The sequence below is a fragment of the Tursiops truncatus genome, chromosome 8 (assembly GCF_011762595.2).
Source record: "Tursiops truncatus isolate mTurTru1 chromosome 8, mTurTru1.mat.Y, whole genome shotgun sequence".
Taxonomy (NCBI): domain Eukaryota; kingdom Metazoa; phylum Chordata; class Mammalia; order Artiodactyla; family Delphinidae; genus Tursiops; species Tursiops truncatus.
Window position 1 is genome coordinate 102,927,037 of NC_047041.1, and position 19,910 is coordinate 102,946,946.

The 19,910-nt window shown below is 54.6% G+C and overlaps 1 protein-coding gene and 1 long non-coding RNA gene across 3 annotated transcripts in view; both read left to right on the plus strand.

The window, feature by feature from the left end:
* Positions 1-491: 491 nt before the first annotated feature.
* SSH3 (slingshot protein phosphatase 3) lies at positions 492-10,520 on the plus strand. 2 transcript variants are annotated; one of them, XM_033861232.2, is made up of 14 exons: positions 492-1,143; positions 1,692-1,732; positions 2,310-2,541; positions 3,494-3,612; positions 3,692-3,763; positions 4,116-4,181; positions 4,268-4,456; positions 4,540-4,633; positions 4,896-5,024; positions 5,107-5,153; positions 5,847-5,993; positions 6,231-6,431; positions 6,530-6,803; positions 7,925-10,520. In XM_033861232.2, exons 1-14 carry the CDS (start codon positions 1,078-1,080, stop codon positions 8,195-8,197), a joined length of 1,950 nt encoding a protein of 649 aa, XP_033717123.1. In that variant the 5' UTR covers positions 492-1,077; the 3' UTR covers positions 8,198-10,520. The 2 variants fall into 2 exon arrangements, with proteins under 2 accessions (XP_033717123.1, XP_033717124.1); XM_033861233.2 differs by having other exon boundaries at positions 1,695-1,732.
* A 1,814-nt stretch (positions 10,521-12,334) lies between these two features.
* LOC109550340 (uncharacterized) overlaps positions 12,335-19,910 on the plus strand; it is a 35,922-nt gene continuing 28,346 nt past the window's right edge. The window contains exons 1-2 of the long non-coding RNA XR_012333627.1: positions 12,335-14,931; positions 15,079-15,155. This is a non-coding gene — a long non-coding RNA (uncharacterized lncRNA). The remainder of the gene's footprint in view (positions 14,932-15,078; positions 15,156-19,910) is intronic.

A 19,910-nucleotide genomic window follows, 5' to 3' on the forward strand; every position in this document is an offset into this window, starting at 1 on the left:
CTGTGGGCAATGGCCTTAGACTTGGGTTTGAATCCTGACCGTGGTCCCCTTAGCCCCTCTGAGCCTCAGTGTCCTCAGCTGTAAATGAGACCGCCTCCCACCCCCAGGGCTTCTGGGAGGGTAAAATGAGCCGACAGGTGTCAGGTGCCCTAGTAGGTGCTCCCTGAACGTCAGTTCCCCCGAGCCCTATCCCACCTACTGGAGACCCCGGTTCTTCCGGCCACACAGCCAGGCTTTCCGGGAACCCACCCCTGCTTGTGTCAGGGACGGGGAGAGGCTGGTTCTCCGGACTCTGCCGGGTCAGAGGAGGCCCTGCGCCCCAGGCCTGCGTTCCTGACCTGACTCCGGCAGGTTCTACTGCAGTGACATTAGACAAGTCACTTCCCTCTGCCGCCGCTGTGAACCTGCTCAGCCCTGCCCTGCTCACCTCCGAGGTGGCCCTGAGGACCTGCTGTGAGCCTCAGGGGTTAGTTCTAAACCCACCCTGATATCCCCTGAAGCTTCGAGTGTCTCTCAGTGATTCATGCTGAGTGGAAGCACCAGGGCCAACCGGCGAGGAGAAAGAAGTTTGGGGTGCTCCCCACTTAAGACCCACGGGTTCTGGTTCTCTCCAAGACCCGGGTCCTCAGTCCTTCCTCCCTAGGTCCCATCTCTGCTGCTAGCAGAACGGTTGAGGCCCAGAGCACAGCTCAGGTGACCTAACTGGGCGGAGCAGGGAGGACAGGGGCAGGGGCGCCTCCTGTGAGGAGGGACCGAACCCTGAACCCAACGTAGGCTGCCCCTTCCCGCCGCCGTTGCCGGGCTCCGCACCTGCGCCCCGCCCCCAACGTGTTTCGGGGGGCGGGGACGAGGCGGACCGAACCTGTGGAGACACGAAGGGAGGGGCGGTGGCCACTGTTTGCGGGCTCCTCAGGTCAGGCTGGACGGGTGTCTGGCCCTTTAAGGTCCGCCCTCGAGGAGGTGCCAGGCCCTGGTGGCTCCGGACTCTCCTTCCTGGTCCTGCGGGGCAGGGACTGTCCGTGGGGCTGCGGGAGGGTGCTGTGCCCCTGCCGGCCCAGGTGCCCCCGGTCTGGTCCCATGGCCCTGGTCACAGTCAGCCGCTCGCCCCCGGCCGGCGGCCACTCCACGCCTGTGGGGCCCACGGTGAGTCTGGCTCTGCTGTGGTCCTGCCCACGCAGCTGGCTGCCAGTTGGGCCTGGGGGAGTGTTTGCTGTCCACGGGCAGCCTCCCCTGAAGCCTGGGGGTGTGCGGAGGGGGACTTCAAGTCTCAGGCTGTGGGGGGGAGGGGTTGGGGGGGAATCTTGAGGCAATCAGGAACTCGGACCAAGGCGAGATCCGGAGCCGTGACCGCCTGCGGAGGCCCTACCCCGCTCTGGGCCCAGACAGGGGCCAAAGCCTCAGGCGCTCCAGCCGCGACCGCCCGCACCCCCCCCCCCCCCCCCCCCCGCCCCCTTACCTCCGGCCGGTGGACCGGAACCTGGGCCCGGGCTCCCCCAGTGCCTCCACGTGGAGAGTGGACTGCAGCGCCAAGGGGACCTGACCCCCTTTCTGGTTCCATTCCCCACTGCGGGGAGGGGCGGTGTGCGCGGAGGGGGCGCGATCCCTCCACCATCCACCACAGCAGCCCTGAGACAGGGGAGAGGAGAATCCTTCCCTGCCTCTTCACTCTACTCTGGGGGCTGCTTTCTCAGCAGGACCAGGTGTCCCAGCGCAGAAGCCGGCTCCAGCGAAGGTGAGCACCTCTTCCCAACACACGCACCTCTGTCCAGCCGCCAGCCTTGGCCACAGCCATCCTGGAGGACTTGCAGCCAAAGCCCACTACGTACTATGTGGGGCAGTGTTGCCAGTAGGCACAGCTGGTGGGCACAGCTGGCTGCCTTTGCTTTCATCTTCCCCCTGGTCAGTTGGAGCTCCTTCACCCACTGTCCTGGACCTGGCTGTGGCCAGTGGTCACGAGCCAGTGGGCAGCGTGTGACGGCAGGGCCTGAGGACTCCTGAGTCCCCACCAGGTTCACAGTATCTACTGAGTTAGGCAGGTGGGAAGGAAAAGGAAGCAGCCTCCACCCCTCCTCAGACAAGAACAGGTGGGCTGGAGGCTTGAGAGCCCCCAAGGCAGTGCTTCCCAAAGTGCTGGGGCAGCATTACCTGGGAACTGGTTAGAAATGCACATTCTCAGGCCTCCACTCCAGGTCCACTGAGTCTCTGGGGATGGGGTCCAGCACGTTTTAACAAGCCCTCCAGGTGATTCTGACACACCCCTGTCCTAAGAGCTACGATGGGCCATCATGGTTTCCCTGCTCCCCTGCCAGGCAGAGCTTTGCAGTACTCGGCGGGGCTGTCCTGGGACTGCAGGATGGAGGCGATGATGGAGATGCAGCCAAGGCCAGCTCTGAGCCAGTGGAGGACCCCCCCGGGGAGGAGCAGCCCCACGGGGACCAGACAGACGACGGGCATGGGCCCCAGAGTCTCAGGAAGCAGGAACAGAGTCAGCACCTGCGCCTCATGGTGGGGCTGCTAAGGCCACAAGACGACATCCGCCTGGTGAGGGCCCCGTCCAGAGCCCTCTGGCCGTCTGAAAGGGGAGAGAGCCACTCCCCAGGTGGGAGGAGAGGGTGGAATGGGGCCAGTGTGTGTGTGTTTGGGGAGCAGTGGTGTGAGAGCAGGGGGCCCCCTGGGGAGCGTAGCGGTTACCCAAACCCCGATGACTCTGCTGTTTCGGCTAGAGTTGTCTTAACAGGGCGATCCGGCCATGTCTTCGGGTCTCTGAAGAGCTGGGAAAGGATGGGGAGGTTTGTCCGATGTGAGCCTGTAGGGTCAGATTAGGTCCAAGAGCTGGGAATTACCCAGAGGCGGGTTTCTGTTCAACCAGCACAAGACCTTCCTTACTATGTGAGTTGCCCACAAATAAACTGGTGCTCAGGGGGGCCTGCTGAGCACCCACCGTGGGCTCATGTGCTGGAGGGGCCCATGCGGGAATGGGACACAGGCGGGAAAGTGAGGACCAGTTCCCAGATGCCTGTGGAACAATCTCACTGCAGCAATGGGAAAAACAAGATGCAGTCAGTTTTTTGTAAGGCAGAATTAATTCCACAGAAGCACCATCCTTTATTGTGAAACTGTGTTCTTAATAGTTCTTTGGTGAAAAACATTCCTTGAATCAAATTATGGTAATGGCAAGTGGAAAGGTGTTTCTTAAACCTCCTTCCTAGGCAGAAAAAAAAAAGGGCAATCTGTCATGCCCATTCTCCCCTTTTGTTCACACACACCCTCTCTGAGAAGAATCTTTCTAAACATTTTATTGGACCATGAGATCCCAAAGTTGGGAACCACTAGATTGTAACCACTGATCTGGTATCTGGGAAGACAGGGATGGGTGCGGAGGGAGCAGGTGGCAGGTCTGTTCTAGACCCGGCTGTGTGTCAGGTAGGGGTGGGGGGAGCAGGGTCCTCTGGGTCACTGTGACCCCGGGCTTTTCCCTTCCCATCTTCCCCAGGCAGCCCAGCTGGAGGCGGCCCGGCCCGCCAGGCTCCGCTACCTGCTGGTAGTTTCCACAAGAGAACGTCTGAGCCAGGATGAGACAGTCCTTCTGGGCGTGGATTTCCCTGATAGCAGGTGGGAGCAGGGAGAGGAAGGGAGGAGGGCAAGGAAGGGAGGTGCTGGGTGACAACAGCTTTCCCTCTGTCCCTGCCAGCTCCCCCAGCTGCACCCTAGGCCTGGTCTTGCCTCTCTGGAGTGACACCCAGGTGTACCTAGATGGAGACGGGTAAGAGGGGGCAACTGGAGGGAAGGGAAAGGAGAGGGGCCAGAGGGTGGAATAACTAAGTGTGATGTATGGGGGGGGTGTGCAGGGGTGTGGTGGGTACTGGGGAGCAACTGCAGAACTCTAGGCTGGGCCTACTCTCAGCTCCACTTGAGATTCACCGTGTGATCCTGAGCAAGTCACCTAACTGCTCTGGGCCTCAGCTGCCCCATATCTGGCAACAGGGCTTATTTTGAAGTTTAGATGATGTGTATATATTTTGAGGACCAGCCTTAGGTGGCTAGTGGGTAGGCCTCTCAGGCGGCCCTGTCCCAGAGCCAGGAGCTGGGTTCCACCCCCACCTGATCTCCCACAGGGGCTTCAGTGTGACATCTGGTGGGCAGAGTCGAATCTTCAAGCCAGTCTGCATCCAGACCATGTGGTAAGGGGCTGGGTCTTGAAGATGGCTCAGGGTCTGGGTAGGGGCAGCAGGGAGGACAGCGTGACCCAGCCTCTCCTCTGTCCCAGGGCCACACTCCAGGTGTTGCACCAGGCATGTGAGGCGGCTCTAGGCAGTGGTCTTGTGCCAGGGGGCAGTGCCCTCGCCTGGGCCAGCCACTACCAGGACAGACTGAGCTCTGACCAGAGCTGCCTCAACGAGTGGATGGTCATGGCTGACCTGGAGTCTCTGCGGCCTCCCAGCATTGAGCCCGGCCGGTCAGTACAGGGAGGGGAGGAGAGGGGGCTGTGCCACGGCAGAGCGGGGAAGGGGCCCCTGGACTGATGGGCTCGGTTCCCAGGCCCTCAGGACAGGAGCAGATGGAGCAGGCGATCCGGGCTGAGCTGTGGGAGGTGTTGGACTCCAGTGACCTGGAGAGCATCACTTCCAAAGAGGTGGGCAGGGTGCCGGGGACCAGGGCGGGAGCGGGGTCCTGGTTGTGGGGGCCTCCGGCTGGGCCCCAGAGTGGCCCTCTCCTTGGAGCCTCCCACTTTAGCTTTCCTGCTGTCTAAGCTGTTCCCACGTGCCTGGCCTCAGCTTCTCTGCCTTGATGGGACAGAGTATTGTCCTCAAAGGCCCTTCCCTCCCCCAGGGAAGGCTGGGGCATCGGGAGCCTCACAATGCACCCCCAGCCTCTCCTCACCCTCCTGCCTGCAGATCCGCCAGGCCCTGGAGCTGCGCCTGGGATGCCCTCTCCAACAATACCGCGACTTCATCGACAACCAGATGTTGCTCCTCATGGCCCAGCAAGACCGGGCGTCCCGCATCTTCCCCCACCTCTACCTGGTGAGCTGCAGGCTGAGGGCTGGGAGGTGGGGCCTGCTGCAGCTGGGGGAGAGGGCCAGTGACGCCCTCTCCGTGCTCACAGGGCTCAGAGTGGAACGCAGCGAACCTGGAGGAGCTGCAGAGAAACAGGTAGGGTTTCGAGCCCTCCCAGGACTGTCCGCCCTCTGTCCTCCCCCGTGGGGAAACCTGGCCAGAAACCCCCAGAACCCTCTCAGCAGCAGCTAGCTCTGCTTCCAGCTCCGCCCCTGGGGCCGTTCCCCTCATATGGGCTCAGGTGGGGACAGGGGAATAAGCTACCCTGCTGGTCTGCTGGCAGCTCCCTGGCCCCCTCTTAACCTCCCCCAGCTGTAAAGCGGAAAAGCCCCTCTTCGCCTGACCACGTCTCTGGGAGAAGGGAGAGCCCCTCTCCCGTAGGAGACCTGGCTGCCCGCTCCCAACGGCTCCTGTCACTTGTCCACCATGGGCTTTCAGGAAACCTGCTGTGACCCTTGTCATCCAGCTGCTGCAGATCCACCCCATCTCAGCTGAACTCCGAAGCCCTGCTCTAACTGACTTCTGACGATAACAGAAGGGCGCATGTTGCAGGCCGCCCAGCAGCTACCTGGAAGTGGGGTGGGGACGGGCCAGGGGGGACAGTACTCAAGCCCAGTGGGGTGAACCGATTTGCTCAAGGTCACCGTCATCTCCTCCTCCCACCACAACTGTGCCGCCCCCACCGGACCCTCAGAACCAGAAAACTAACACCCAGGTCCGCCGGCTCCACTGGCCAACGGGCCTGGTGCCCGTGGCCACGTCAGCCTGGCCTTGTGCCCCGTGCTGCAGGGTGAGCCACATCTTGAACATGGCCCGCGAGATTGACAACTTCTACCCCGAGCGCTTCACCTACCACAACGTGCGCCTCTGGGATGAGGAGTCGGCCCAGCTGCTGCCCCACTGGAAGGAGACGCACCGCTTTGTGGAGGCTGCAAGGTCGGGCCGTCCCACCCCTCCGCCCGCCCCATCCCAGCTTCCTGCCGTCCGGGGCCCATGCCCTCCTCCTGCCTGCTCTGCCCTCAGCTTTTCTGGCCCTCAGGGTCCTTAACCTCCTTTCCCCTCTGCTCTGGGAGGTGAGCCCACCACCTACCTACCTGCCTTTCCCCGACACTGACAGCATGGCAAGGGGGCGGGGGAGAGGGAGGGGAAGCTGACCCGGTTGGGCCTCCACAGAGCGCAGGGCACCCGGGTGCTGGTCCACTGCAAGATGGGCGTCAGCCGCTCGGCCGCCACAGTGATCGCCTACGCCATGAAGCAGTACGGCTGGAGCCTGGAGCAGGCTCTGCGCCACGTGCAGGAGCTACGGCCCATCGCCCGCCCCAACCCCGGCTTTCTGCGCCAGCTGCAGACCTACCAGGGCATCCTGACTGCTAGGTACGGAGTGGGGGACAAGGGGAAGGGGGTGGGTGGGGGTGGGTGCTGGAGGTTGTGGCTGGGTCACTGGAAGCTGACTCAGGGCCACCCCCTCGCAGCCGGCAGAGCCATGTCTGGGAGCAGAAAGTGGGTGGGGCCTCCCCAGAGGAGCCCCTGGCCCCCGAGGTCTCTACACCGTTCCCACCTCTTCAGCCAGAACCCGGGGGCAGTGGGGAGCTGAATGTGGTGGGGTTGGAGGAGAGCCAGGCAGCCCCAAAAGAAGAGCCTGGGTCACGGCCCCGTATCAACCTCCGCGGGGTTATGAGGTCCATCAGCCTCCTGGAGCCATCCTCAGAGCTGGAAAGCACCTCAGGGGACGGTGACCTGCCAGAGGTGAGGCTGGGGCTAAGGAAGCAGCCCAGGTTGAGGCAGAGGGGGGGCCAAAATGAGGAGGGGGCAGGTGGCTGGAGGATGGAGAAAGTCCAGGAGTGGGGCTCGGCTTGGCCCTGAGCGGGGGGCACCTGAGCAGGGGGACCACACCCTGGGCAGCTCCTTTTCATCCCCTCAGAGTAGCTGAGGAGAACCGATGAGGACAGGCGAGCGCTGCCTTCCACGGGAGCTAGAGAGCAGTCACGGGACAGGGCCATCTGGTGGGCTCCATGGCCAAACCAGCCCTAGGCTGGCGGCTGCAGGCAGCTCTCAGCCTGACGCAAGGACTTGCTACCTAAGCGGCAGGGCTGCCCAGCCTTGGAAGGAGCATCCTCCCCAGGCCAGGAGCTGCACAACCAACTGTTGACCCCAGATGGGTGTAGATAAGATGATCTCAGCACCCCCTCCCCAATCGGAAGGGCAACCCATCGAAGGATGGCGTGCAGAGGGGTCATCGCACTCACACAACTGAAGTGCTGGCTGAGTAGCTAAGCAGCCTCTCTGTGCTAAGCGCTGCAGGGCACAAGTGTAAGACCTGGCCCTTGCCTTAGGAAATCAGGCCCCCCATGTGACTTGAGTCCAAGGTCGCTGACCCGGAGGGAGAGCTCACCTCACAGAGGACGGGAACATTTGGGAAAGGCTTCCTGGAGGAGGTGGCACTGGGTGTGGAAGGCTGGAGGGAGGAACAGATGGTTGATGGGTGGGTGTGTGTGTTCCTAAAGGCAGGGTGTCCTCACTCAGCACCCAGCCCAGGGCCCGGCACCCGGAAGATGTTTCCCTTGTGGCTCATGGGACTGACTGTACAAAGCAGTGGGGGGCAAGAGGAGGAGGAGAGGACCCCAAGGACGCAGCGGGCGCAGGGGAGCTAAGGAGGGCTTCTGGGGGCCAGACAGGTGAGGGCTGAGGAGCAGTGGCAGTAGGGCTGGGGCGCTGCCTTCCCTTCTCTGACCTGTGAGTACCTGTAGTAGCTTTTTCGGTATTCACTCAACAGATGCTCTGCATTTACCCTTTTCTAGGCTCTGTGCTCTGTGCCCCTGCCTTGGAACGACTTCGCCGTGATCTTCTTTATACTCTCATCCTTCCAGGTTTTCTCTCCAGAGGAGTTTTCAGATGAAGACCCTCCACAGCCCTTCCCTCAGCTCTCAAGCGCCAAGGGAGGCCACCAGGCCCGCAAGGGGCCTTGGCCTGCCCTGAAGTCCCGCCAGTCTGTGGTTGCCCTCAACAGCGCCGCCCTGGTGGCCAGCCGGACCCGGGCCTTCCAGGAGCAGCGGAAGGCTGGCTGTCCGTCCACACCCAGGCACCAGAAGGTGGTGAGGCAGCCCAGCGTGGATGACAGTGGCGAGGAGGGCGAGGTGTGAGCCCACACACATTCCCATGCCCCCCTAGACACAAACAGAGGTGCCAGGACACAGCTCCTGGGATGAGCACCCCTCACTCCTGTCGGCCTGTCCACGTTCCTCTTAGCTCCTCCCCAGGAGGCCCCAGACTCCCGTCACTACAGCCTCAGCACCTACAGCCTTAAGTCTCAGACCCATGTCCACCTGTCCAAGGGCTCAAGATTTCCTCCACATTTGGGGATGTCGTAGAGAGACTGAAGGTGCCTTTGCGGGCAACAGTACCCTAGCTTCATTCTCACCTGCTGCCTGAAACACACACTTGCAGCCATGGAATAAAAAACAGAGTTTCTCAGTGCAGAAAGGCTAATGCTCCCTCCCTGCCCTACTCCTGTCTGCCTCATCCCCCCGACCCCATTTCACTCCTGGGGCTCTGCAGAGAACCAGTGGCCCCCAAAGGCCGAGAGTAACCTCAGTCCCCAAACGTGGGAGTTTCTGAGGAGTGGGGAGCCAGAGCCCTCTGATGGGGCTGGCCGGTCAGCCTCCCTCACACCCCCCATAAGCAGCCTGAGTCTTCTGCTGCTGCCCCCAGCACCCTCCACCTGCACTGCACTGGAGCACAGGGCACTACGCCAAAGAGTCTTCTTTCTCAGCTTCATGGCCTCTGGCCAGTTTTTCATAGTCTTAATAGTGTCTGGCTTTGTACTTAGAAAGAAAAAACATTTTCATATTGTTTTCAATTTTATGATAAAGCTTGTCGGTCCACTCTTTCTCTGGTTGCACAAGGAGTGTGGCCTCTCCTTACCCCTTCCAGTCTCTTCATAGTTCCCAGGTTATCTTGCGACAGGCCCGATTGGGGAGTGGTGTGTTTGGGGTGGGGTGGGAGGAAGAATGGGGAAGAGAAGAGGGGAGGTGGGCGCTATCTCCCTCATCTCCAGGGGCAGGGCCTGGGTAAATGCTAGCTGCCCCGCCCCCCTCAGGCAGGTCGGCAGGGGAACAAGTCTACACTGGACAGCAGGTGCTGGGCTCTGTTGGGGCAGCGGAAGGGAGTTACCCATGAGGAAATGGAAGCTGTCAATGCCTATGTGGACAGGACCAAGCCCGTCCCAGAAGCTAATTCTCCTTTTGGGCACTTGATGCTAGTTCTTGAGCACACTTTGGGTCCCAAGAATCTTCTTGCTGCAACGCAAGACAGCCTGACTTTCCAAGCCAGCCTATCACTGCCAGGGAAGGACCCTCGGTGGGCCCTCCCCTCTGCCTAGGGGTTCCTTCTGCTCAGTTACAATGTTCAAGAAGAGTAAGTGGGTCCATCTTTGTCACTTCTCTCCCCTCTTGCCAAGATCATATGCTCTGCCCTGTAACACTCTAGTTTGGTTGGGGGTTGGGAGTGGGTGAGTGCAGCTCCTTCCCTCAAAGCAGGCCTCAGATAGGAGCTGGCAGCAAATGTTCTTGTTGATTGAGACCTCACGCCCAGTTTTAGGAATGAATCTCTCACCCAGACCCTGGTGGGACCCCCAGCACTGCTCTAACCCTAGTGGACGGAGGAGCAGGACACTTGGGTTCTAGCCCCAGCTGTATCACTTACAAGTTACTTCATCTTAAGTCTCTGTTTCTTTCTGTAAGACAAAAGGATTAAACCAGGAAATCCCTAGACCCCACCTCCTGCTTTGATATTTTAACAGTACGTGTCCTCTGTACACTGACAGAATTCAGCCTCAACATGCTCTCTAGAAGAGGAATCATTTGTACCTGTCTGTGGATAGCAGGCCCAGGGTCACAAGGTGGGGTACAGAGAAGCCAGATGTGATTCTTGATCCATTTGGCTGGTCCACCCTGCTGAGCAGCGAGAGGGCTGCCTGCCATCTACAGCCACCCATGAGTCCCACCCAGACTGCCCTTTCAGCAGTTCTGGGCCGGGGCTTGGGGACAGTGGCGGTGACTGTCAGGAGGGAAGCCAAGGTCGGGCCCTGCCCTCCTGCAGTCCGTGCAGCTGGGAAGGCAGGATCCAATCAGGAACTCAGAGCTGTGGGGCCCACTAGAATCTACGGAGTATTCTGAGAAGAATTCAGCACGAGGAAAAACAAAAATTGGAGGGGAAATTATCTGCATCAAAAATACAGACAAGGGGCTTCCCCGGTGGCGCAGTGGTTGAGAGTCCGCCTGCCGATGCAGGGGACACGGGTTCGTGCCCGGTCCGGGAAGATCCCACATGCCGTGGAGCGGCTGGGCCCGTGAGCCATGGCCGCTGAGCCTGTGCGTCCGGAGCCTGTGCTCAGCAATGGGAGAGGCCACAGCAGTGAGAGGCCTGCGTACCGCAAAAAAAAAAAAAAAAAAAAATACAGACAAATGATTAAGAACTATATGAACACTGGGAGTTCCCTGGTGGCCTAGTGGTTAGGATTCCGGGCTTTCACTGCTGTGGCCAAGGGTTCAATCCCTGGTTGGGGAACTGAGGTCCCTCAAGGCGTGGCATGGCCAAAAAAGAAGAGAAATGAAAAAGAACTGTATGTATAGACAAAGCTCATACAAATTGCTAAAGGGGCAAAAAACAGTTTTAAAAAAAAAATATATAAAATGAAAAGAGCGTCTCCCTCCGATCTTGTCCTCCAATCCTTCACAGGCAACCGTTGTTACCAGCTTCTTCTAAGGCCCTCCAAAGACATTCCATGCTTAAGTCATCAAATACATTTGTGTATTCTTTTTTAAGTATAAATTAAAGCATAGTAACGTACTATTCTGCATTTTGAAAATTTTTTTCATATCACAGAAGAGCTGTACATCAGTACAGAAAGCTCTAATTTTTAAAATAAGCACATATTCTCTTTTATGGAACCCATCATGATTTAAGTGGTCATCTACTGATGGACATTTATATTGTTCTGGGGTTGGTTTTTTTTTTTCCATTTCAAGTAATGCTTAAGTACCCTTGTATATACTTTCTTGTGCACACATGGCCACTAATTCCGTAGGACATATTTCTAGAATTGCCGAAGCAAATTCATTCTTCGTTTTTAATTCTGAAGGGCACTGCCTAATTTCCTTGTAAGAAGTTGCACTAATTTACAACGAATGGGAATGCCTGTTTATGTTCTTATAGGACTGTCCAACCTGCACATCAGTCACCTCATATGAACCTTGCAACACTCTCAGAGGAGAAAGGGGAGCCATTACAATTACTACCGTTTTAGAAATAAGGAAACTGAGGCTCAGAGAAGTAACTGGGTCTCCGACAGAGCCTGAATTAGGTTTCTAGATCTCAGTCCAGAGGCCTAACTCGGGAATGGAGAAGGTGGTTCCAGGTCAGTCAACGCACTGGGCAGGGGAAGCCGGAGGGATGGTCAGGACAGGCCCTGCTCACGGGGTCCCAGTTTAACTCCCACCCGATATAGGAGCCTCTTAGGGGCCGGCCCGACTAGAACACTTGTGCGACGAGGAGCTCGGGTCCCTCGGGCAGCCGGTCCCTCCTGGGCCAGCTCCCACCTCCACAACGTTCTCCCTCCGTCGGGGCCGGCTCGACCCGGCCTGGGACGAGTCACGAGCCAGGGCGTCCGCTCAAGAGAAACTACCTTTCAGGCCCCTGCGGCCTCTCCTACGCCGGCAGCGCCCAAAAAGGGCCCAGGGCGGCCGGGTAACCCTGCGTCTCTGAACGGACCGCGACGCTGGAGCGCCATCTTGCGTCCGTTCCTCTGGCCACCAGATGACAGCCCGGAAACCACATTTCCCATTGTGCCTAGCGCGTCCGCGCAGGCGCAAAGAGCTTTTTTTTTCCGTTTCCAGGGCAACCTAGCCCTCCTCGGTCCAGGTGGCTAGACCCTGCGGAGGGTCGAGTCGTTGCTCCCCGTCAGGTGTCCCGGCGCCAGGACCGGGTCTACAGACTGTTGAGGGGGCAAAGTAGGAGCCTGAGGAGAGGAGGCCAGGCGACCCTGCCTCCCTCCGAGGCCAGCGCTTCCGAATTCTGCTCGGCGTCCGGGCGTTCGCGCCCTCCTGGGGCCTCGGCCTTCTGAGGCGAAGGGGCCAGGGGAGGCCCGGGTTAGCGAGGCCATGTCCGGCTCTGGCCTGCGCGGCCCCGCTCGTTCCACGTCAGCGCTTTGTCACTCCCGGCCGAGGGCCTGCGCGCCGCCGACAAGTACTCCCGAGGCGCTGGCCGGTGAGTTGATGGTTGGCGCCCCAGGTGGAGGTGCTGGTAGCGCCGGGCAGGATAACGAGCGCTCCCAGGGTTGGATACGGCTCTGCCCGTGGTGGACCCGGGACCTGCGCTCAGCGCTCTGGGCTTCACTTCCTCCTCTGTAAAATGGAGTTTGGACTGGTACTCTTGTGCACCTTGCGATTCCGTTGCAGAAAAGCCCCTGGCTCTGTGTGACCTAAGGGACATGTCCCTTTATCTCTCTGAGCCCACGTTTCCTGTCTGTAAAGTAAGGCGGTTGAAGCAGATGATCCCTAAGGTCTCTTCTAGGGGATATGGGGTCGTTGTCCCTCATTGCACACCAAGTGCAAAAAGAAAAAAAGGGAACTGGATGGTTTGAGCAAGAATCTCAGCTCAAGATCTAGAGTCAGAGACACTTGGGTATGTGACTTTGGGCAAAGTGATTACATCTCTTGAGCCTCAGTTTCCTCATTTGCAAAGCTGGGGGTAATGATAGAACCACCTCAGGTTTTTGATGGTTAAATGGAGTAAGTTTTTAGCCTGCCCGTAATAAGCGCTATCCCAGTCCCAGCCATCAGTTCTGATATTTTCAAAAACATCCCTTAGCCACTGTGAGAACTTTTCTTAACTTTTGGAGTCTCGTCCTCTATTTAATTTATTTATTTAGGCTGCACCATGTCTTAGTTGTGGCATGCAGCATCTTTAGTTGTGGCATGCGGACTTCTTAGTTGTGACATGCAGGCAGGATCTAGTTCCCCGACCAGGGATAGAACCGGGGCCCCCTGCATTGGGAGCGCGGAGTCTTACCCACTGGACCACCAGGGAAGTCCCCACTTCCTCTGTTGATGGGCAAATCTGTCCTCCTAGGAAGGATGGTTTTATAGGCTGATTCTGATGGGGAAACCTGAGCCTGCTTACCCAAGGCTGGGTGCTCATGGCCAGGGTATCTCTTCCGTTCAGCTGTAGTCTGGGTTATATCACTACCACACAGCATTAGGAAGAGTGAAAAGCTGGACACCACGTAGTGCAGAAGATACTTTCCCTTGCATAAGATACACACAGGATGTGAGCACTTACATGTTATAGTGCAGAAACAGCTGACTATTGAATTATAATATTTACATAATATACCATTTACATAAGACTGGATATGTATACAGTTATAAGGGATACATAAGAATCCTATGTTACCTACATTGAGTTCAAGCTTTGTATTAATTGGGAAAATTCTAATAAGGAGTTTTTAATTAGTGATGAAAATGTATTATTTTTAAATCTGAGAACTCCCAATAGCTTCACAAACAAGACTTCACTCATCCAACCGGCATCTTTATGTGGAAGCCGTATTCCATGAGTATTATTTGAGCACCTGTTATGCATGTGGTATTTTGCGGGGGGGGGAGACTCCCAAGGATACAAAGATGTGTAAGATGATATTTGCCCTCAAGAAACATGGAGTCTAGTAGAGAAGATCAACTATGCATACAAAACACATATAAGTAGAAAGTGACATGTCTTGAGAGAGGTGCAGGTAACTGTGCTGTGAACATTCAGAGGCAGGAGACACCACTGCGAAGTGGCTATATGATGAGAGCCAAGGAGCAGACAGCATTTGTGCTGGGCTGTGAAGGATGTGGAGAATGTGGATATGCTAAGAAGTAGGGAAAAGATATTCTGGGCACCCTCCCCACAGCCCTGAGACATGAGGGAGAAATGTCTGTAGATACTGAGCTCTTAGAAGACAGGGACTGGATTTTGGTCAGTGCTTTTATTCCCAGCTTGGCACATGGATGGCACACAGTAAGTAATAGTGAATGAACGGGAGCTGTGAGTTTCCTGCAGAGGGGAAGCGAGATGTGGTCTCTCTATTACCCTGAGGCCCTTTTATTAGGCTCACATGCTTCTTACAACCACTTTTCCAGGGGAAGAATGTGAAGAGGCAGATGGTTATGGGGCAAGGGCCATATCGTTGGCATGTTTGGTGCAGGACCAGCCAACTGGGAGCAGAGTGAACAGGGTCTCGTGAATGGGTAGAAGGGTTTTGTGAGTCTCCTTGTCTGGAACTGAGCTGAACAGCTGCAGGGGGAGGAAAGTACAGCACAGGAGCATGAAGCAATCTTGAGGACCGATGATGGACACTCTTCTGGCTGTTGTGGCATTTGTGTCTGTTCTTGGCTCTTCTTTTTCAATGGCCCACTCTTCCCCCGAGACATTTCTCTCCCAGCTGTGACCCACCTGGGAGTGGGAAACTGTGTGCACCACAGCAACAGACTGCCGAGGCCTGCAGCTGCTGCAAGGGAATGAAGCTGGCTCGCAGCACCATCCTCAGGCTGACTTCGAGGCCCTGCCCTTCCACAGGCCTGCCTAGGGCTGAACTTGTGCCAGGAGCTAGCGCTGAAGCAGACCACTCAGAGCAGTTGTCCCATGACCTGGGGAGTGTTAGGAGCTGGGACGGAGCTGTTACTTGAGGAAGGCAGAGCAGAGAAGATTGAAGGGAGAGTGGCTTGAGGACAGAGCAAAGCGTCCCAAGTCCTGTTTAGACATCCTCTGGGACCCTCTGTTGCTCACAGAGGGTGCAGTCATCCTCAGAACAAGGAAGCTGGGGAGAGGTTAAGTGAGTACAACAAAGGAAGGAATGGGACACAACTGACTGTCTATTTTGTCCCTAGATGTGGGATGGTGCAGGACTTCTGGGGGCCACAATTGCTCCTTTTCCTGGAGATGTGACCCAAGGTGAGCTGTTACACCCTCTTCCTGGCAGCCTGTGCTCCCACCCCGGAATCCTGCGCTTCTTCTCTGTCCTGCCTCTCCAGTTTGCTTCTACTCCACTGGCTGCAGGTAAGTGCCTGCTGGGTGTGTCAGGACTCCTGTGTAGCGAAGTGCCCCGGGAAGCCTTAATTACTCCAGACCTGGTGCAGCTCAGGGCCTGTGGGGGAGGCCTACATCAGCCTACTTCAGGGGCGTGGTGATCCATTGCAATTTACAACAGCTGGAAAGTCTTATGTTGCGACTTGAACTTTCCCTTCTGAGAGATATGAATTTTTAGGTTTAGGTCAAAGAGCCAGTGGTGGCACTTAGACCAGTAATCTTTCCACTGCCTTGGCTGTCACTAAAGGTGCACCATCTGCCTCCCAGTAAGGCTAACCTGCAGTTAAACCAGGACTTTCCTTCCTTCCCATTTCAGCCAGATTTCCCTGCCCATTTCCCTCAGTTTTCCAGCCCAGTTTTTCTGTCGCTGGACATATTTGACCAGAGCCTCTCACTCTCACGCCCTTGCTAGTCACTGACTTGTTTCCATGGCAGCAGGTCACACCAGAGCTGATACTTCTCCCCTTCCTCTGCCAGGTTTGCTCATTCCCAGGCAGACGCCCTGGAGAGCTGGCACACTTTAGGGGATTCTGTATCTGGGCTTGAGGACCAAGAATACAAAAGCTGTTTTCCCAGTGGGTAGGGAGGCAAGTTGGCAAAGGCTGCCCAGTGGGATTCCCTGGCCTGGGTCATGACACCACCCCCCAGTCCCCGGCACCCCTGATGGCAGATCAGTGAGCCTGGGAGGTAGAGCTGCGGAGGCAGGTGTGGCAGGGAGGGTCACCCAGAGCAAGCCCAGGCTAGCGCAAGACCCCACGTGCCAGCCTGACTCAGGCCGGACATAACCGTGGTGGCAGACGACAGGTTGGGTGAAGGAAGCTGCCCCTCCCTGGAGGCTGGGGCAAGGAGAAGGAGCTGATTATATGCACCCCATGTAATTGATCTTCATGCGGCCTGGGAAGGCGTGGAGCTGGGCAGCTGTGCCCAGGACAGCAGCCACCTGCCTCTGTGGGCCACGCTCTGCTGTGCAGCTCACCTCTTGGTTTGGTGGACTGACTCCAAGGCCTCTGACTTTCTCCACAGCTTCCACCCTCACTGGTGGCTCAGCTAGATGCCTCCTCCAGCCCTGTCCCCAGTCTGATTGTCTCCATGTCCTAAATGTTCCCGTGCTAGGCTGAGCTCTGCCTCATCAGAATGTCCACACTCCTGCGGACCTCGAGCTTTTATTTTCTACACAGAAATGGGAAACTGGGAGAGGAGGGCTGAGTGCCATGGGGATAGAGTAAGTGGTTTAGGGGCAACAAATGGAATTATCTGAGGATTGGTGGGATGACTGAGCTGGTAAGCAGAGACCCCCCTGCACCAACCCCAGTACTGCTGGGTGTCCTGTATGGCAGGTGGGGCTGGATGGAGCAAGGCCTACTGGGTCTCCCTGCAGCCAGATATGCCGCAGGCGGTCCCTGCTGCCCCCAGCACCACCCTGTGCTGGCCTCTCCCTCAGCCCCGCTCTGTCATCTCTTCCATCTCTCCCTCCACCCCTGGCCCACCCACACCTGAACTGCTTAGAAGTGCCGGTCTTGGCCTGCATGCTGCAGGACTGGTGCAGATACTTGATTCCTCTCCTCTTACTGAGGAAAAAGGACTCTGAAAAGAGGGGAAGTTAGGGCAAGAAGACCGAACTACATGAGGGCTAAGATGCTGGGGATCTTCAGGGGAGATGCTGAAGAGACACTGCCAGAGAAGGACTCAGGGTACCAGTCAGCCCTAAGGGCCTGCTGGTCCCGGGCATGGGTTGTGGGGCCAGGTGAGGTGGGTCCAGTGGAGAATTCTGGTTCTGATTGGACCCTGTCTGACAGCCTGAGGGCCTGTGAAGGATCCATTTGACAGGAAGGCAGGGATAAAACCAAACCTACTCCTTTTTCTTATAGTTCATGTCTTTGAGCCTTGAGCTGCAAACTAGCCTCTCCTGCTGACTTTCCAATTTCCTGTGTTCTCCGACACCCGGGTGTAAACCTCAGGGTGATAACCCGCACTTTCCACGTTTACTCAGTTATCAGATTCTGAAGGTCCTTCATAAAACAGTTGCCTTTTATTCCCACTTCCTCCACCTAGCCCAAGTCCCTGCTCCCATGCCTAGACTACTGTAATAGCCTCCTAGCTGTGATGCCCTTTGGTCTGTCCAGGGCATCATGACTAGATTAATCCTGCAAAAGAATTGTTACCACCATGTTTATTGCCTTCCGTGGTGCTCTCTGTTGCTAGCCAGGAACAGTACAGCCTCTCTGTTCTTTAGCTCAGGACCTTTCCCAGTTTGGCACACAGCCTACCTACCTTTCTGGCTTTATCTCCCAGAACGTCCTAGCATGCACCTTTGACTCAAATCAAACTAGATTACTCAGTGTTTCTTGAAAGCACTTTTTCTTCCTCTTAACCTTTGCTCCTGCTTTTCTCTCTATCTGGAAGGGTCCTCTCTCACATTCATTTACTCATTTTAAAATATTTATTGAGCACCTTCTTTGTATTTTGAACATCTTCAGACTTACAGAAAAGTTGAAAGAGTAGTACAATGAACATGTATCTAGATTCACCAGTTGTTAACCTTTTGCCACATTTCTTTCTCTTTTTCCCTAGATCCACTAAAAATAAGTTGCAGGCATTAAGACCCTTCACCCCTAAATATTTTGGCCCATATCTCCTAAAAATGAGGACATTTTCTCACGTAACCACAATATCCTTTTTAAAAATTTGTGGTAAAATATACATAACGTGAAATTTACTATTTTAACCATTTTAAGTATACAGTTGCGTTGCATAGAGCTGATTCACTTTGTTATACAGCAGAAACTTAACACAACATTGTAAAGCAATTATACTCCGATAAAGATGTTAAAAAAAAAAACATGTACACAACTGTGGCATTAAGTACATTCACAGTGTTATGCAACCATCACCACTATCCACTTCCAGAACTTTTTCATCATCCTGAAAAGAAACTGTACCCAGTAAATATCCCATCCTCCCCTGGTAACCTCTGTTCTACTTTCTGTCTCTATGAAGTTGCCTGTTCTAGGTAGTTCATGTAAGTGGAATCATGCAATATTTGTCCTTTTGTGTCTGGCTTATTTCATTTAGCATAATGTCTTCAAGGTTCACCCATGTTGTAGCATTGTCAGAATTTCATTCCTTTTAAAGGTTGAATAATATTCTGTTGTATGTATATATCACATTTTGTTTAGCTACTCATCTGTTGATGGACACTTGGGTTGTTTCCACCTTTTGGCTGTTGTGAACAATGCTTCTAGGAGCACGGGTGTGCAAGTATCTGTTTGAGTCCCTGCTTTCAATTCTTTCAGGTATATACCTAGAAGTGGAATTGCTTGGTCATATGCTAAGTCTATGTTTAACTTTATGAGGAACTGGCAAACTATTTTCCATGGCGACCAAGAAATTTCACAGTGCAGTATTATCATCTAGACTAATTAGACCATAATTACATTTCTCTACATATCCCTAAAATCTAGACTAGTCCTCTTGCCTTTTTGTTTTTCATGACATTGATACTTTTGAAGAATCCAAGCTAGTTTTCTGGTAAAATATCTCAGTTGGAATTTCTTTGAATGTTTCCTCACAATTAGATTCAGGTTAAACCTTTTTGCAAGAATACTACATAAGGGACACGCTCTCTCTTGCGTTGTTTCAATCATTTAATATTGCTTTATCTCATTAGTGTTGATGCTGAACCACTAAGACACCTTACATATAGGGGTACAATGATAGGAAGAAAAGGGGGATAGAAGATAATGGAATCACACCTTTAAATTGCTGACAAAGGGAGAGTTTCAGTCCAGAATTCTATAGCCAATGAAAATATCCTTCAAAATGAAAGAGAAATAAAGACTTTTTCAGAAAAATGAAAGATAAGAGAATTTATTGCCAGCAGACTTGCACTGTGAGAAATGCTAAATGAAGTTATTTAGGCTGAAAGGAAATTTGGAAACTTGGATCTATAGGAAGGAAGAGCCACAGAATTGATAATTCTGGGTAATTATAAAAGCATGGCTTTTTTCTTCTCTTAATTTCCATAAAAGACAAATGACTGTTTACAGCGAAAGTAATATAATTGTAAGATGCAGTTTATGACATACGTAGGAATAAAATATATGATAATAGTACAAAATATGGGAGAGTAGATTATATTATAGTTTTTTCTTTTGTGAAATGTGGAGTTCAATTACACTGTGAGAAATTAGTGATACATATTTATAATTTCTAGAGCATTAAAAATAATAAAAAGATATAGCTAAAATGCAAAGAGATGAAACAAAGTATAATATTAATTATATTAAATATTGAATTATAATGTGTGACAATTATATCTATATTAATAATTAATACTATTACATTTATAATATTAATATAAATATTTTCAGTTCCTCAAAAGAAGTCAGGAAAAGAACTGAGGAACAAAAGAACATATAGGGCAGACCTTCCCTGGTGGCACAGTGGTTAAGAATCCGCCTGCCAATGCAGGGCACATGGATTCGATCCCTGGTCTGGGAAGATCCCACATGCCGTGGAGCAACTAAGCCCGTGCTCCACAACTACTGAGCCTATGCTCTACAGCCCACGAGCCACAACTACTGAGCCCGCGTGCCACAACTACTGAAGCCCACGCGCCTAGAGCCTGTGCTCCGCAACGAGAGAAGCCACTGCAATGAGAAGCCCGCGCACCGCAACAAAGAGTAGCCCCCACTCGCGGCAACTAGAGAAAGCCCGCGTGCAGCA